Source organism: Corvus cornix, chromosome 18 (assembly GCF_000738735.6).
Source record: "Corvus cornix cornix isolate S_Up_H32 chromosome 18, ASM73873v5, whole genome shotgun sequence".
Lineage (NCBI taxonomy): Eukaryota > Metazoa > Chordata > Aves > Passeriformes > Corvidae > Corvus > Corvus cornix.
In genome coordinates, this window is record NC_046347.1 from 4,531,125 (window position 1) to 4,548,040 (window position 16,916).

General features: G+C 46.0%; 1 protein-coding gene across 6 annotated transcripts in view; it reads left to right on the forward strand.

The window, feature by feature from the left end:
• The window catches only part of PRPSAP1 (phosphoribosyl pyrophosphate synthetase associated protein 1), a 28,575-nt gene extending 11,893 nt beyond the window's left edge, over positions 1 to 16,682 (forward strand). For 4 of the 6 annotated variants that reach the window (XM_039562190.1, XM_039562189.1, XM_039562185.1 and 1 more), the window contains 7 exons: positions 3,166 to 3,338; positions 3,746 to 3,861; positions 4,560 to 4,615; positions 5,120 to 5,265; positions 11,173 to 11,243; positions 11,916 to 12,062; positions 12,668 to 16,682. In XM_039562190.1, the coding sequence (XP_039418124.1) occupies positions 3,166 to 3,338; positions 3,746 to 3,861; positions 4,560 to 4,615; positions 5,120 to 5,265; positions 11,173 to 11,243; positions 11,916 to 12,062; positions 12,668 to 12,826 (868 nt within the window). In that variant the 3' untranslated portion in view covers positions 12,827 to 16,682. Of the gene's footprint in view, positions 1 to 3,165; positions 3,339 to 3,745; positions 3,862 to 4,559; positions 4,616 to 5,119; positions 5,266 to 8,797; positions 8,843 to 9,362; positions 9,404 to 11,172; positions 11,244 to 11,915; positions 12,063 to 12,667 lie in introns of those variants that run through there. The other 2 variants (XM_039562188.1, XM_039562187.1) reach the window with 2 other exon arrangements.
• The last annotated feature ends 234 nt before the right edge of the window (positions 16,683 to 16,916 follow it).

Genomic DNA, 16,916 nt, shown 5'->3' on the forward strand with positions numbered 1-16,916 from the left:
ACAGGAACAGTTTTGGGAGGGGAAAACCTCCCCTTGCGTTTAACTTGTTGGTTCCCTTGTTTTTCCATTAACTGAATTCAGTGTTTTGGGCCAAGAAATGGGTCTTTTTTAGCCAAAATGTTCAAGGCCCTCCAGATGAGGAGCCAATGTTGTGCAGCCAAGTCATCTTTCATTCCTAAACTGCAGCTGTGCCTTGCTGCATTGCTAGAGAGCACAGGTTCAAGGACATCTCAGTTTTGCAGTGGGTTTCAGGGAGCTTTTCAGGAAAGTCAGAACAACAACTGTGTGGAATAATCTAAGAATAGGACTCCCACACTCAGTAGTGGTTTGAAAAGAAAATATTAGGACTTGTTAGTATAGAGGGAAACAACCTTGTTATGCTGCAGTGTGAATTCACAGTCTGCATCTTAAATGCACAGAGAGAACAAAAAGACCTGACTATTTGATATAGGCTCTCTGTCCTAAAAGCTGTAGCACAACCAAAAAAAAGGTGACAAGGACAGGTACCATCCAAGACTGGTGTGTGGAGTGGCATTCATGTGAGGGAAAATCAAATAGCTCATGTTTAGGTGGTAGAAAAACAAACGAGTTGGTGGTTTTGTGATACCCTTAAAGGCAAAAGGAGCCTTTCTAGTGCTGAGTGTTGGTGCTGATTGTTGCAAAGTCCATGGACAGTGTCACATAAGGTGTTTGCTCAGCCTTGAGAGCAGGGGTGTGCAGGGATGGCCCAGGCAGGGATAAGGAGCTGCAAGGGAGGCTCTGGGGTGGTAAGCAGGGTGTGGGGGATAGCTGAGCTGTCTCTGAGTGTCCTGGTAATGAGCTGCCAGCCCCTGTGTGAGGTCTTGGCTCAGCCCTCCCAGCAGTAACTGACTGAGCATCACTTCAAGGCCAGAGATGGGGAGGGCAGCAAGGAGACTGGGATGCTGCCTTGGGTACCTGTTTTAGAGATGCTGGGGCTGGGCTTCCCCCACCAATGTCATTTTCCCCAACTGCTACCCTTGGTTGGGGTCAGTGCCCCTTGCAGAAGAGCAGATCAGTGATGGCTCAGCATGAAGCCATCTCAGCCCACTCACCCTGGGCCCTGCTGGAGGGACAGACACATCCACTTCTGCCTAGTACCTGTGCCAGCTGGTCTGCAGGAGCTTCCCAGAGCTCAGCTTGGGATCCTGCTTGAATACTGGGAGAAGTACCTCCTTGAATAACTTCTCCATCAGTATGGCTACTGGTGTCCTGCAGCATCACCAGGACTGCTGGTGCCTTTTGAATCCCACTCTTGTTCTCTACCTGCTTTCCATGTGAATATGTGTGTATTTTCAAAGAGTAAGTTGAAAAATAATGATGAAAAGTACTGAATTTCTCAGATGAACTTTAAATAGGCTGCAGTTTGACCACTTTGTTTTTATATGACACTGATAGTAGCATCTTTTTCTTCTCTCACAGCCCCACTGACACAGCTAAATCTCCAAAGGAAAGAAACAGTTCTTTGTTTGCTTGTTGTCTTGTGTGGCAGGGGGCTGTGTTTTATGTAATTCTTGGCTGGGTGCTCCAGAGCCAACAAAGCTTTCTTGTGCGTAAATGGCATTGTGTGTGCGGGGCTGGCTGGGCCAGCAGGACAACAGAGACCCTAGAGCCTCACAAAAGAAGAGGCACAAGTGGAGGTTAATTTCCAAAGGAAGGGAGAGCAGTGGGGAAATGGAAATGGTCAGAGGTTTGTCACGGGTCATGGCTGTGAGCAGTTGGAGAAGCTGTCTCTAGTGGCTGTCTCAGGAGGAAAACAGGGCCTGAGCAATGTCTGGGTAATGTCCAGAAAGCTCTGCAGAGCTTTAGGCTGCTCTGTGCTGTTTACTCCTCTGCTGCTGTGTGGAAAGATGGCCCAGTCAGCCCCTGTCCTGTCACCATGGGCTGAACAGCTGAGCCTCTACAGCACTGCCCTCCTGACTGGATTGGGGACATGGTGCGTCACTGGGGGCTGTCCATGCTGGAAACCCCCAGGCAAGGGGGTCTGTGTTGCAGGAGTGCCTGTCCTGCCATCTGAAGCACAGGTTCTCCAGTTCCCAAAAGTTCTTGAGTCAGTCTGTGACGATGCAGACAGTGTCTCTTGGTGTTGGTCTTAAGGAACTAAAGGGGAACTAAGGGCTTGGCTTTTTCCCCCTTCCCAAAATTAATTAAAGTGCAAATCAGTACACTCCTACTGGGTCACTCCAGTCATTGTGGGGAAGCAAACTGTAAATGGGATATTTCAGTCTCATGACCAGTGATGGGACTCGAGGAAACAGCATGAAGCTGAGTCAGGGGAGATTTAGGCTGGCTATCAGGAAAAGGTTTTTCACCCAGAGGGTGGTTGAGCACTGGAACAGGCTCCCCAGGGAAGTGGTCACAGCACCAAACCTGTCTGAGCTCAATAAGCATTTGGGCAACACTCTCAGGGACAGATGGGATTGTTGGGGTGTCCTGTGCAGGACCAGGAGTTGTACTTGATGATCCTGATGGGTCCCTTCGAACTCAGCCTATTCTGTGATTCCTCTGCCTACGCTGCTTTTTTGTTTTGTTGTTTTTCTTTCAAGAAACAGTCCTTTAGCATTTCCTGTGCTGTTTTTCCTTCCCTCTCTAGATAAGCTAAAGAGTGTGGAGATGCGGACCTCCACCAAAGTGCCATGTCTGGAGTTTGCACTCCTCCAAATGCAGTATTTCTTAAGGCAGAAGAAATAACCTGCCTTACACTGTTAAAGAGGAAAATACCCTAAGAAATCCAGTGTGGATGAGGTTGTGTTGGCTGCATGTGTGCTGCTTCTTTAAAAGACTATTTTATTTTAAATTACACCGTATCAAGTGACATTTGTTCCAAAGTAAATTCTATACAAAGTTTTTTTTTTGTCTGATGATGGAGGGAAATCATCATACACCTTCTGTTAGGATATAAAATCAAATTCCAGTCCACAGCTCTTGAGTGCTGGCATCGTGTCCTGTGTGTGTAAGAGTTGACTGTAATTTGTTGTGGTGTGATGGAAGGAGCTGCGTGGCTGCTATCTGGGTCTGGCATACATTAGCCTGAGATGTAGCATCATTTCCTTGGAATTTTGGTGAGGGTGGTCTAGGTATAAATGGAAAAGGAATTGCAATGGAAAAACACCTGCTAATATTTGGAATTGTGTTCATATCTCCTAGAGATGTGAATACTGCTGTCATGGAGCTGCTGATCATGGCCTATGCACTGAAGACTTCCTGTGCCAGGAACATCATTGGGGTCATCCCCTACTTCCCCTACAGCAAACAGAGCAAAATGAGGAAGAGGGGCTCCATAGTCTGCAAGCTGCTGGCTTCAATGCTCGCCAAGGCAGGTGAGTGTCCCAGGGAGCAGCAGCACGGCAGGCTTGGTTCTGCTGGGCATCCCAAAGGTCATCTGTCCTTCCATTCTCCTGTTTGATGTGGGGATGTGCAGCTGAGATCTTGAGCCACATTGAGGGAATTAATTTTCTTCAGCTTTCTTGTGGTGCTTTGTAACTTGCACCTGGGGAAGTGGCCTAGAAATGTTATAGTGAAATACAGGGTCAGGCCAGTGCTGTGGCACCACGTGCCTGTTTCTCATGATGTCTGTGGAACTTTGCGTTAATCTGTTTATGATTATTTTATGACATGGCATAATAGCCTGAATAATAGCTAAAACAGTCTGGAAAAAGGAGGTATTGAAGGAACTCCAGCCATGTGGGAATATTTTCAATAAATTGTTGTCTTTTTTCCCCTTTAGGTTTAACACACATTATCACTATGGACCTTCATCAAAAGGAAATCCAAGGCTTCTTCAGCTTTCCAGTAGACAACCTGAGAGCATCCCCTTTCTTGCTTCAGTATATACAGGAAGAAGTGAGGTTACTCTAGTTCTATATATATCAACTTGTCTGAACTCATTTTAATGTGAGGGCAGCATTGGGCCTCTGCTTAAATAGAGGTGGTGGTGTCAGTCTAGGTCGATCCTTCTGTTAATGCATTCTTTCTCAGGGGATACCTATTTCCATGTTTCATGGAAAGATGTTACACTTCTGTGATTGGATAGAAACTGAACTGCAGCACAAGCAGGAGAGGAGCTTGCTCTCTGTGGAGTTAGTGCCACTTGAGAGATGCTACTTGTACTCCTGCCTCTGATCACCTCTGAAATCCTGTTAAACTGCCTCCCCTCTCCCTTTGTGCTGTGCTGGATTTCTGACTGCTCTGAATTATTGATAGGCTTTGTCTTGGGCTGAGTGTAGGAATGCTGAGCGCAGCAGGGCTGGGAGCAGGGCAGGGAGGTTTTATTCTCCATGTGCAAAAGATGATTTATTCCCACGTGGTGAGAGCAAGGCTTCCCTATATGGGGAGGGTTAAACATAGTGAACATTCCCACCTTTGCAGAATACACAAATACTGATGTTGAAAGCAAGTGCAGTTGCCTCTAGTTTCTTGTCACAGAATGAAAATTTGGGTCTGGGGAGGAGGATGGTTGAAATTATTCAGCCATGTGTCAAACCAGTTACTCCCTAGCAAGAAGGTCTTTTTTAAATTAATTAACTTTTTATCACATCCAGATTCCAGATTACAGAAACGCAGTTATTGTAGCCAAATCTCCTGGTGCTGCTAAAAGGTAAATGGATGCTTTGCTGGCTGGTTAAAAGTTACTTGGAAAATACCTGAGCTGGTGGAAAATATACCAGGGAAAGTATGGGAGGGTGGCAGATGGATTGACAATCTGGTCATAATTCCTTTGTGGCTGGAAATGGGCTGGATGTGGTGCAGATAGGCAGCTGAACTTTTTATTCCCACCCCCATGGGAGTAAACTCTGGAGGTCTCAGTGAGATGGTTCACCTCAGGTCAGACTTGCGGCTGGAGTTTCAGCAGTGCCTGATCATCTCAGAAAGTATTTCGCATATGGAAGAACACAGGAGTGGGGTGGGGGGGCAGCCAAGGGGTAGAGTGGGCTTTGGGATACTAATGAGGAATGAAGAGTCACTTCCAGTGAAGTTTCTTGCAGAGGAACAGCCAGAGTTGCAGCCTTTGCTTGCTGTTGGCCTGGGAGAGACTTGCTGTAGTGGGCTGTGGAGCTGCATCAGCCCAGCACCTTCCTGAGAGGCTGCTGTTGTCTTGCAGGGCTCAGTCTTACGCCGAGAGGCTGCGCCTGGGGCTGGCAGTGATCCATGGAGAGGCTCAGTGCACAGAGCAGGACATGGATGACGGGCGTCACTCCCCTCCAATGCTCAAAAACGCAACTGTGCATCCTGGCCTGGAGCTGCCATGTAAGATCAAGTTTCTCTGCTTACCTTTGGGGGGAAAAAAGAGAAAAGTTTGGTGGGAAATTTTTGTTGGTTTATCTGTGTGGGTGTAACCAACCTAAAGGCAGTTGGACCAGTGGAATTTTTTTTCATGGAAAGGTTGATATCAGTGCGTTGTAGGAGAAGTCACAGGGGAAGGTTTTTATTTAACTCCTTCTGGCCATGCAGAACATCAATATTCTTCTCCTTGGCTGTGCCTGCTCCGTAGTGTTAGACTGACAAACCTCTGATGAAGGTGGTGCTTTTACAGCAATTCACTGAGCTCATGAAACAAGGGAGATGTAAAAGTGTAAGCAATGAGATAACAACCACTGAGACAGGCTGTTGGCTCCACTCGGGAGGGGAGCGCTGGTCTTTGTCTTCCCTTCTCTGCAACCTTTGTTAGTGCTGGAAATTTCCTTCATCTTGGCACCCAGGTGATCATATTCCAGTGTCTGTTTTGACAAGGTTTTGAGGTTTGTGTGGCTGGGGTGAATAGCTTCTCCAAGAGCATTGTTGATCTGCTTCCGGAGTTCTTGCGATTGATTTGGGAACAGAGGACAAAAGAAAAAGAGGAAGCTTGTGTTCTGGGAAATGCCATCCTCGGGATTGTTTGTATCCCTGCAGCAGTCAAATAACAACAGTGCAATGAAAATCCAGCTCCCTTTTTGGGAGGATTTTAGCTTTCTAGGCAGGTGGTGGTAGGGCAGAAATTGGGAGCGGGAAGGTGGCTCAGAAGTGCCCGTGGGAAAGGCTGTGAGCTGCTGTGTGTGGCAACACCAGCAGTGGTTTGGGCTGCAGGTAATCATCTCATCTTTGGAAATTTAGGGAGAACATCAGTTTGTGGGCAGCTTGTAGAGGGGAGGCAAGGAAGACTGCAGGCATTTTACATCACCCCAGTTGTGCCTCACTGGAATACAATCAGTTAAACAGTGCTTTTGTTACTGGTGAAACTTCTCTTGGGCCTTGGGGGGCAGGTGGGGTTTGGCAGTGAGGTTTGGAACTTCATTGTTCTCCTTCTGACAAGGGGATTTTTTTCATGTCCTTCCAAGAAAGCAGGAATTTGCATGGTTATTCTTCACTTTCTCCTTCCCCTCTTATTCTGAAGAGGATGCTGTCCTCCAGAATATCAGTAGCTGATATTTGTCTGCTACAGAGGAATTGATGTATTTTTATTTCCAGCCATGTCACTTCAAAGAATCTCAGCTGTGGAAGGTTGTGCTGCTGGAGAACCCTGTAAATGGTTTCTCATACAGAAATGTGCCCTTGTCCAGTTTAATTATGAATTCAGTGGAAAATTGTTTTCAGTCCTCAGTTATCCAAACACAAACTAATTTGCTGTGTATCACCACTTCCTTATTTTGTCTCCTGCTGCACAAACTCAGCACTTGACCAATGACCTTACATCCCTGCATGTGTAAGGCACAGTGTAAAAGTCGAGCTGTGGCCTTGGCAGCTCTCTGTCATGGGGTGGATTGTGGGGCAAACTTGTCCAAAACTCTCAACAGAAGTTGTTTTTCTCTGCAGTTTTCTGACCTGAGAGATAACTGGTTTTGAGTGAGCTGGGTTCTGGAGATGCAGAATTCTGAGGTTATCTGTGTCTAAAAGCAGTCTGTGCATCCTGGTTGTGTCACAGTCTCTGCCAGACAGAGGTGAAAGTGCAGCTGGGATGGCAATGCTGTGAGTGTCTGTACTGACCCTCTCTGCTATGCCTCATTTCTTGTCCAATTCAGTCATTTGAAAAGCATCTTCCCACCTCAAATGTCACATAATTCCAAACTCTCATTCAGCTCTCCCTTCCTGGTGGTGAAAGCTCTGCGGGCAGAGTGTAGCAGGGTTCAGCTGTGTGGTTGGTTGTGAAAGGTCAGACACATGCTGCTGCTCAGATCTGAATGTTCCTTACACCAAAAATGTCCCCAAACCCTCCAATGGTCAAAACAGAACCAGTCTGTGAGTCTGCCTGGCTCAGCAACCAAACCTGGGCCTGGCAGGTAGAAGGTTGGGGATGTTCCTGGGAAGCAGCTGAGACTTCTCATGGAGCATCCCACTCTGGGCTACAACCAGATCAGTGTGGAGCATCCCAGACTCGGCAATTGAGGCTCCAGGCAGTTGTGTTAGAGCCAGGAGAGAGGTGAAACCTGTGTCTGGGAGCAGCCCCAGAGCCCCACAGCGATGGCTCGTGCTTTGTGCCATTCTCCATGGGCTTCCTGGTGAATTGGCCGGGCTCCTGCGTCCTGGCATGCACCTTCTCTCCCTGTTCTAGCAGGGATCATGTGCCTCTAATTAATGAGTGCTAGGCAGTGTAATGGCTTATTTATTGTCCTGTGAGTGTGGCCTGATGTGATAGTCTGATTTGTAGGGAGCCACAACAGAAAAATGCCAGAGGTGCTTCTAATTGCACTTAAAATGCTGCGCTAAAGCGGCAGCAAGAGCCCACGTCACTGCACCCCTGAAATCAGAGCCTTGGAGACAGGACATAACTCCAAGGTTGTTCCCTTTGATTGTGTGCTTTTGTGTCTCAGAGCTTGCAGCTGGCTCGGGGCTGTGTCTTAACAAATGTGTGTGGACTCTTTGCATGTTTCCTTGAGAAAAAGAGTGGGGCACCATCTGTTAAATCATTTCAGTGGCTTTGGAATTCAGTACTTTATACAGAGCTAATGGTTTGCTTGAATCCCAGAGCCCAGCAAACTGCCACAAAGGGAGTTTGGGGGAAAAACTGGAGTGATCATAGGTCTGTTCCTACTTCCCTACCCCCATCTTGCCTGTGTTTAGGCTGGGCACAGGGATGTTTTCTGTCCTTCCAAGGCTATCTACACAAAACAGTTCATTCTTGAGCAGCCTTTTGCTCCCAGGCTCTGTTGTAAATGCAGCATTATATTTCTTGGTGATTGTCACTTTAATTCACACTGTCCACCCCAAACAATTTATTTTAGTGTTTCTTAACCCTTTTTTGGCCACTTAATTAAAGCAACATGTTTACACACCTGGGAATGCTGCTTCTTAGTGCCGTAGTGATCTTGCCTTTAACATGTGGTACTTTGGTGTATATTATGCACATTCGAATGAAAGTGTTCTTTGATATTCTCGTTTTATTAAAAAATGGTGGTTGGTCTAGTTTTTTCTCTTTTATTTTTCCCCCTCCAGAAGCTACAGATACCACAAACATCTTTTCTTACTCTCCAGAAAAAGTCAGCAACTCTTTAACCTAAACTTGTACATGATCCAAGAGGTTACACCAGGCAAAAGTACCACCGTGGCTTATTTCTGTTACCCTCTTCTGTCTACAAACATAGAGGTTTTGTGTCTGGGAGGAAAATATTCTTTATTATTTGAATCATTTTGCAAGGCACCTCCTCATAGCAGTTCTGACTTGCACATCTTGGTATGTCCAAAGATTTTGAAGAAGAAACTGGCTGCACTAACCCTTGTGTAGACTCTCATCACCTTGGAGCAGTTGAGATTTGATGTGGTTGTGGGTAGATCTTTGGCTTGCAATTTTTTTTTCTTTTTTTTGCAGAGAAAATTGAACAAGGAAAAGGGAGAACATCTCTTTAAGATCCGGGTAGGTCGACACGTTGCCTACCATTCTTTAAAAATAAACCAAAATTGAAATAACAGCTTTTAAAAAACAGACAGAGATGCAAAGCACTGCTAATGTTGCTGGTTGCCATATTAGCCTTTAAGCATAGCAAGAAATGTGTCTGCTTCCTTCATGGAGTAGAAGGATACTGATTTGCTGAAACTCCATGTCTCTGTGAGTAAAATAGTGCTGAATTTCAGCTCCCCAGGCCTGTTCTGTTTGCGTAGAAAAATTTCCCCTGACCTGGCTGTTGTAAACAGAGATGGCATTCATCTGTGGATACACATGGAGGATGGGATGGCAGCCAGGTGGAATCCTTTTGACACTTCACAGCTCCCACCAGGAGCTCTATTACCGTCCAGACTAGATAGTAAACTCATAACTAATCTAAGCAGGTCGGTAGTGCCTGTAATTGAAATTTATGATCTGCTTATCTCTCATGGTGCTTAATCTTCATTTATTACAAATAATCTTCCTTCTCATAAGAATATTTTTCCTTCAGGATTTAGACGTGACTTTGCATTTGATAGGAGAACTCAGAAATAACCATGCAAGGGAGGCTGAGGAATCTGTGCCATGAAGAGCTGTTGATTAACTCTTCAGTCCAAGGTAGCTGTGACTTTAACTGCAAAACCTGGCAATGAGTGATGGGACTTTGGTCAAAACAGAATTACTGGACACCTTTTATACAGTTTTGGTAGGTTTATGGAAAACCAGCCTGTGGAGCAGGTCATGGATGTGAACAGCTCTATACAAGAATCTTTGAAGTTGTGGTCCTTACAATTGCTTTCGTCATGTCCCTCAGTGTGACTCATTCACCCGGCTGTGCTTGCACCCTAAGCATTCCCAGGCACCCATGAGATATGGGAATAGTACTGGATCATCCTGCTGTGCAGGATGGGGAGTTTAATGTAAGAGTTTCTTGATGAGGAGAGCAGAGATCAATATTCAGACAGGCTTCTGGTGGTCAGTGGCTTGTGTTCTGCTGCTCAGGTATTACATTGAAGTGGATTATCCTAAAGGAGAAAAATCTTGCTGTGTCTGAACTCCTTGAGGCCCTTGAGAAGCCTCCGTGGCCAGAATCCTGGCAAGACCTGAGCTTACAAGAGGAGGGGCACCAAGTGCCTTGGTAGGACACTTTGCACTCACTGTGGAGAGCATAAAATAGGGGTGTGGGGTGTGGAGGTGGGCCAGGTAAGTGTTAGGAAATGTTGGATGTGCCTCTTGGCTTCAGTGGTTAGATCAGCCCAGATTGTCACCTATTGACACGTCTGCCCACCACAATGTCCTTTCCCTGCTGGAAGTTTTTGTACCAGCACCCCGTGGCAAATGAGAAGTTTGGCAGATGGACAGCAAGTCCCTGGCCTGTACTGGAGGCTGGTTGCTGTTTGGTGTAAGTCTGAAGGCTGTGTTATATCTGGATACTCTCAGGGTGTCCTAGTTCAGAGCTCTGGTATTTTTATGATGCTGCTGGAATTTTGGCAGGAAGTGGTTTTGCATGAAACCTGTCAGTGCAAAAGTAGTGTCAGGAGGGAATGGAGCCTTATTTCCCAGCACATCTCTTCACTGTGTGTCAGGTAGCACAGCTTGTCAGTGTATCCTTTGATCCAATTGCTGGTTGCATTGAGCTTGTTGAACTGAATTTCAACTGGATTTTGTCCTGCTCTTTCCATTAATCCACTTAAAAAATAATCAGCAAATTTGTTTCTGCAAACTTCCTTAAGCTTGCTTTGCCTGAGCAAGTGGTATTAAGGTTCTTACACCCTCTCAAAGACCCTTCTGTGTTGGGTGATGTGAGAAAGCAACTGAGCTGCAGTGCAAGTCTCTTATCCTGCAAATGATTTACTGAGCCCAAGAGGTGAAAAGTTGTACCTTGTAAAGCACCTGCCCTTTGAGAGGTGCTGCTTGAAAAAGCCCATTTGTTGTTCTCAGTTATGGACTGGACCCTTTTTCAAGTCCTGTGCTAGAGCACAAAGAAAGTCTCTGATATTGCCCATAAACCAGATGCTGCTTTGTAGCTCTCCTTGCACAGGGGTCTGTTAGAGAGTTGGAATTGCTTTCTGTTTCTGAGGTCAGTACAAAATCCCTACAGAAACAGAATTTCCTCTTTATGCAGCAGTGCTGTTCATTTGAGGAATTTGAGGATGGTTAAATGAGGGTTTATCACTTATGTGGGTGTCAGGATTGTGTAAAGCACGTCTGTGTCTGCATCAATGCAAGATGTTTAATGGTTCAGCCTCTTGTGTGGTGGAACTGTTGGGGTTTGACTCAAGCCTAACTCACCTGGACTCCTTTTTTTCCTTCTTCTTTAGTGATGATGGCCAAGGAGAAACCGCCAATAACTGTGGTTGGAGACGTTGGAGGAAGAATTGCCATCATTGTGGTACGAGTGTGAGGGGAACAGGTGGGGGGTGGTTTCCTCACAGCATCTTTGCTTCAGCTGCTCCATCCCTGAGGGTCAGAGGGATGGCTGGTATAGGAGTGGGAACGTGTTTGTTAGACACTCTTTTCTCCAGTAGTGTTGGTGGCTTTGGTTATTTCAACTTGCTGTTGAAAACCCTTTACACTTCAGCTCTTTAAGCCCTAAAATCTCCTTGCTCCCTTGATTCGAAGTGTCAGATGTCTAATGAATAATGAATAAATCTAGGGCATACAGAGAAAACTCCTGAAGTGTTAAAAAACCTCAAATAAACGAAAAACTTGCTGAGCTTCTCTTATTTGCTATGCCATGCTGCAGTGTAAGTAATCAACATGCAGCTCCTACCCCATGAAAAAATACACCTTGCTGATGATAAACTGTGAGTGCATGTGCAGGGACGAATCTGTTTCCAAGACACAGCATTTGTTCTCCACACTAGCAAAAGGGTCATTAAACCAGGGAAATAGCATTCACAGATTAGTCATGCACGTGGCTGTCCTCAGCAACAGCTGAAGTAGACAGGGATTCTATTTTTCATCTGTGTGCATGGCCAAAGCTGCAGTACTGTGCAGATCCACTCCTGCCCTGCAGGCTCTGTAAACTTCTGGTTTTGATGTTATTTTTGTTTCTCCTCAGGATGACATCATCGATGACGTGGAAAGCTTTGTAGCTGCTGCAGAGATCCTAAAAGAGCGTGGAGCCTACAAGATTTTTGTGATGGCTACTCATGGGCTCCTGTCAGCAGATGCCCCCCGTCTCATAGAGGAATCCTCCATTGACGAGGTGAGTCTGCTCTCTGGACTGCAGAGGAGGGGCTGGCACCAAAACTCACAAATTGATGTCCTTCCCACTACACGTAGCTCACGTCTGGAATTACTCATTTAATCAGGTGCTTTCAGTTAGCTGGTTCTTCACTGGAACAAAAAAAAAAAAAGTGTGGGTGATTAATACTTGCTCAGATCAGATCTGCTTCCCTGAGTGTGTTTTCTCCCTAATGCAAGTTTTAGTCATCCCTGCCTGGACACTTCCTTTGCTGCAGCTGGGGGTGTGTGGCTGCAATCTCACTGTGCAGCCCCTCTCCCCCAGCTGGTCAGGGGCTGCTGGTACATGGAGAGGACAGGATTTCAAACCTTAGTAGCAGATCCTGTGATCTGAATGGACCCATCAGCCTGTTGGAGAGTGCTGGTTATGCTGGTCCCCTCAACAGACTGTCACAGAAGGGACACCATTTATTTTAACCTTTTTTTCCTAATATGCAAGGACTTCTCCCCCTGAACTGTGAAACAGCAGTACACACCTCTCCTGGAGCCAGTCCAGGATGCCTCCTCCGGGAGGCCGAATGTTTCAGCAGCGCACAAATGTTTCCTTTCCTTTCTGGCCCTCCATAGGTGGTAGTGACCAACACTGTTCCTCACGAGGTGCAGAAGCTGCAGTGCCCCAAGATAAAGACTGTGGATATCAGTTTGATCCTCTCGGAAGCCATCCGGCGAATCCACAACGGCGAGTCCATGGCCTATCTCTTCCGCAACATCACTGTTGATGACTAGACCTGAGCCTGCCCCTGTCCTGGATTCCACAAGAGAAGGAAATCTGCATGGAAAGGCAATACCATAAAACATAGGCATATCACAACTGTTTATTTTTGTAGGAGCGTTGAGGTTTTCAGTCTCATGGTCTTGAGCCATGAGATCTAATAGAAAAAAAATCAACCTGACCAGCACTTTACAAGTGAATAGAAGGGGCCACTGGCAATGGGGAGGATTTCACCTTAATTAAGAGAGATGGAGAAATGGGGTGGTGTTGAATCTTTAAGTTCCTTTAATGATTTTTTATTTTTTTTTAGTGTGTTATCTCTTGCCCTGTAGGGGCAGACAGAAAAGCTAAACAGAAGTAGCTGTCAGCTTGTGAGAAGGGAACAGAGACTGCTCATTGCTGTGTGGGCAGCGAGAGCAGCCTTTGGGGTTGTTTCTGCCTGTGTCTCACCCCAGAGCACGGAAGGGAACGTTCAGGCTGTGCTTCTGGCAGGATTGAGCCAACAGCAGCTCCGTGCCAGCTCAGTGGCCTCTCCTCTCCTGCACAGCAGAGCAGAGACTTTCATCAAAACTGAGTTAGCGGAACATCCCAAAAGGACAGCTTAGGGCAACCCATTGGCAGGGCTGCTCCCATCCCTGGGTCAGGGAGCTGGGAACAGGCTCCTGTGTGTGTCCCAGCAGAGCAGGGAATGCTAGTTAATGTGTTGGCCTTTTCATTTTGCAAGCTTTGGATCATTATTGCTCTTCAGTGACGAGTCACGTGAGAGTCTTGGTCCTCACTGGAACACTTGTCTGCACTGCAAAACCAGGCACGATTTTTGGAGTTGCCTGGGGCTGATGAATTTGTGGCAGTCTCGTGGGGAAGGGAAGTTGGAACAATATCTGCTTCTAATGCAGCTGTGCTCTCCAAAACACTAACACTGAACCTGCAATAAAAAGTGTAAGATTTTTCAGCTTTGGTGCTTCCTGTGAATCCTGTGCCCTCTGAAGAGCTGCTGTGTCTATTCAGTGGGGCTGTTGCTGTAACAAGGCTCACTTGGCAGCTTGCAGCCTTCTTCCACAGGGAAGGTAGGACTGGCTGATCACTCCTTTCTTGAGTGATCCTAATTTTTGGGTGGAGGGGGCACTTGAGGAAGCAGCACAAGATGCATGTGGAGGGCTTTGTCTCCAGGATGATATAAGGATAAACTCCCAAACTGATCTTTCCCCTTGATGAGACAAACGCACTCCAGTAAAACCTACACCACTTTCTAGTCTGCTGATGTGAGGAACAAATACAAGCTGCTGGAAGCAGTTGCTTCAACAGCACAGGGATTGTTTAGTTGTTTAGTTTTGCTTATCCTTATTCTACACTGTCATCTTCCATTCCAATATCTAAAATGTGCCAAGGGGTCAGCAGTGACTTGAACACCAGGCAAGCAAACAGACCTCGGCACAGAGTGCTTGGACCACCTTCAGTATCCAGTATGGATTAAACCTTCAAGCCAAATTCCATGAGGGATGTGCAGGACTGGATGAGGTCTCAAAGCTGTTGATGGGTTTTCCTGCATTTTCAAAGTACCACAAGCAAATCTCAGCTGTACTCTGTGACCACAGCCTGGATCCTCAGCCTGGAGAGGTAACATGATGCTGTACTGCAGGTACTGAATGGATCAACTGGAGCTGTGGGGTCCTTGCAGATGTCTGCACCCCCTTTCTTCTGAGCCAGTGCTGGACAATGTTCTTCGTCCTGGAAGCCAGTGTTAAAAAAGTGTGGGCAGTATTGCTGTTCTCTCCCCTTCAAAGTGCTTGTCAGACCTGCCAGGAGCAAGGGTGGGGCTCACTGAGGGTTACTGCCCATTCAAGCTTTCTTTTGCTGGGCTGTATTTGGGTAGAAACCATGGAATCACAGCGCCATTGAGCAGAGGGTTGTGCCTGTGTGCCCTGGGCCATTGTCCTGAGTGAATATTTTATGGTTGCTTAAAGAATGACCAGCAAAGGTATTGGCAAAAGCAGGTTTAGTATAGAAGTGAAAGTTCCACAAAGATGTTGGCAAGGTTCTCTCTACTACTTACTAGGTGTTAAAAGCAAACTAAAATCTAAAATCAATCAATCTAAACCCAACATAAATCCAAAAATTATCTACTTTGAGGCTGGGGAGGAGGGAAGGGTAAGAGTAGGAAAGGGCAAGGATAAAAAGGAATCACAAGATGAGTCATGAGGTTCAGAGTAGACCCCCTTGCAAAACTAAGCCCCAGACTTGACCAGCAGTTTAGGTCCAAAGATTTAACAGCCCTTAACAGCAGAAGGTGTTAAGCTATTGATAATGCTGAAGTTAAACAATGTAACAATTTCATACAGCGTTTACTGAAAAATCTAAAGTACTTCAGAATCCAGGAGAGCAATGTCCATGGTATATTTGCTGTAGTGCATTCCCACTCACACACAGACCTGAGGGAGCCTGTACAAGGTACCTCTGAAAAATTCCCCTCGAGCTCCTGGAAATACTCACAGCAGATGTCTTTGCATCTTCTCAATGGGCAAAGGGTTGAGCCTCGAGGAATGGTCATAATTCCTTTTCATCCTGGCCACAATTCAGGTCAGCAGCTTTCTTTGAAAGTTTGATAACAGAAATGTTGCTCTGCTTGGGTTGTTACTCAGGCAAGAAAAATTATTTTCCAAGGCTGTTTGTTAAAAACCAGGAGCTTGTTAGCACAAGTTCCTGGGAGCAGACAGTGTTTCTGATAAGACTGGGAGTTGCTCAGCCCAGGTGCTGTTCTCAAGGCCAAGGCCTAACAAGCATTTCTCAGATCATAGTGCAGCTCAAGAGCGAGGGGGAGGCACCACCACAATCCACCCCGTGACTAAAGACAACTTCTCTTGCTCCACAGAGTGGCTATGTGGTCACCTCTTGCCTCTGTGCCTATAAACAGGGATTTATTATGTTCAAATTATAAATTGAGAGAAATTTTTGAGCAGGTTAGCTAAATACTGTGATTTTTAAGACTGTTGAATGTGATGGAACAATATTGTGTATGCAAGGACATCTGTGGGACAGTGCTACCTGTCTAGCTAATATAAACACTCCCAACATATAGAACACTACAGTACATTAAGCATAAAATGACAGAAATCTGGAATTCCTCTTGCAGTGGGTGACCACCCAAACACAATCCCACCAGTGATGTTCTCCATTTCTCATCACTCTTGCCAAGATGTGGTGTATCTCTTCCATATTGTGATAAACAGTGATTAGAGCTCTGTGTCCATTGCTTCACACACCTTCCAGCAGTAATTTTTCCACCAGTGCAAGGTTCATTCCAGTGGGGGGAAGCAGGAAATCTTGCTGGGATGTGTAGGTAGAGCGTAGCAATTCATGGGTTGGGACAGAACTGAATAGTTGAAGTCACATCCCCTAACTTTGAAAAAAACTACAAACACAAATGTTTGAGTGCTGGCTTATTTCTGTAGTGGTGAGGTCTGTATGGAATCACAGATAGTTCTCAGCTCTTCCCAATGTATATAAGCAGAGTTTCAAGGATTTCAGCAGGCCCTATTTCAAAGTGACAAACATTTTGTTCAGTGCCAAGACAAATATCTTGGGCATTAGTGGTGTTGCTTTCACAAATAAATCCCTGTTGTTCACGTACAACACACACATCAACATTGACAGCTTGCCATTTGTTCCTATTTTGTTGGGCCCATACTCTCTGTTGGATTGGATTGTATTCCGTGGTGATTTAACCCCAGTGCAATGGTTGGGTAGATGGGGTTTACCAAAGCACTGTGTATTGTTAAAGCAAAAGCTGTGGCTTTACTGTTGGTAGGGTCAGAAGTGAAGTTAACTAGATGCCACCAAGGTTGAAATTCTCATTAAAATTTGTTTGCATTATCCCTGATTACCGTTTAAATTTCAGTGGTCAAGGTACCTCCATAGCTTTCCCTTACAGTTGCTGCTGCAGTAAATTGTCTCCAGCACTGAGCTTGGATGCAGCTGTAAACAGGGAGACCCACAGGCTCTGGAATGAGGAGGAGAGCAAAGAGGAGGGAGCCTATTAGCTGTGCCCATCTTGTTCTATCTCCTGCCACCGCCTCCCAGGTGCAATGCTTGGACACCTGGGCCTGT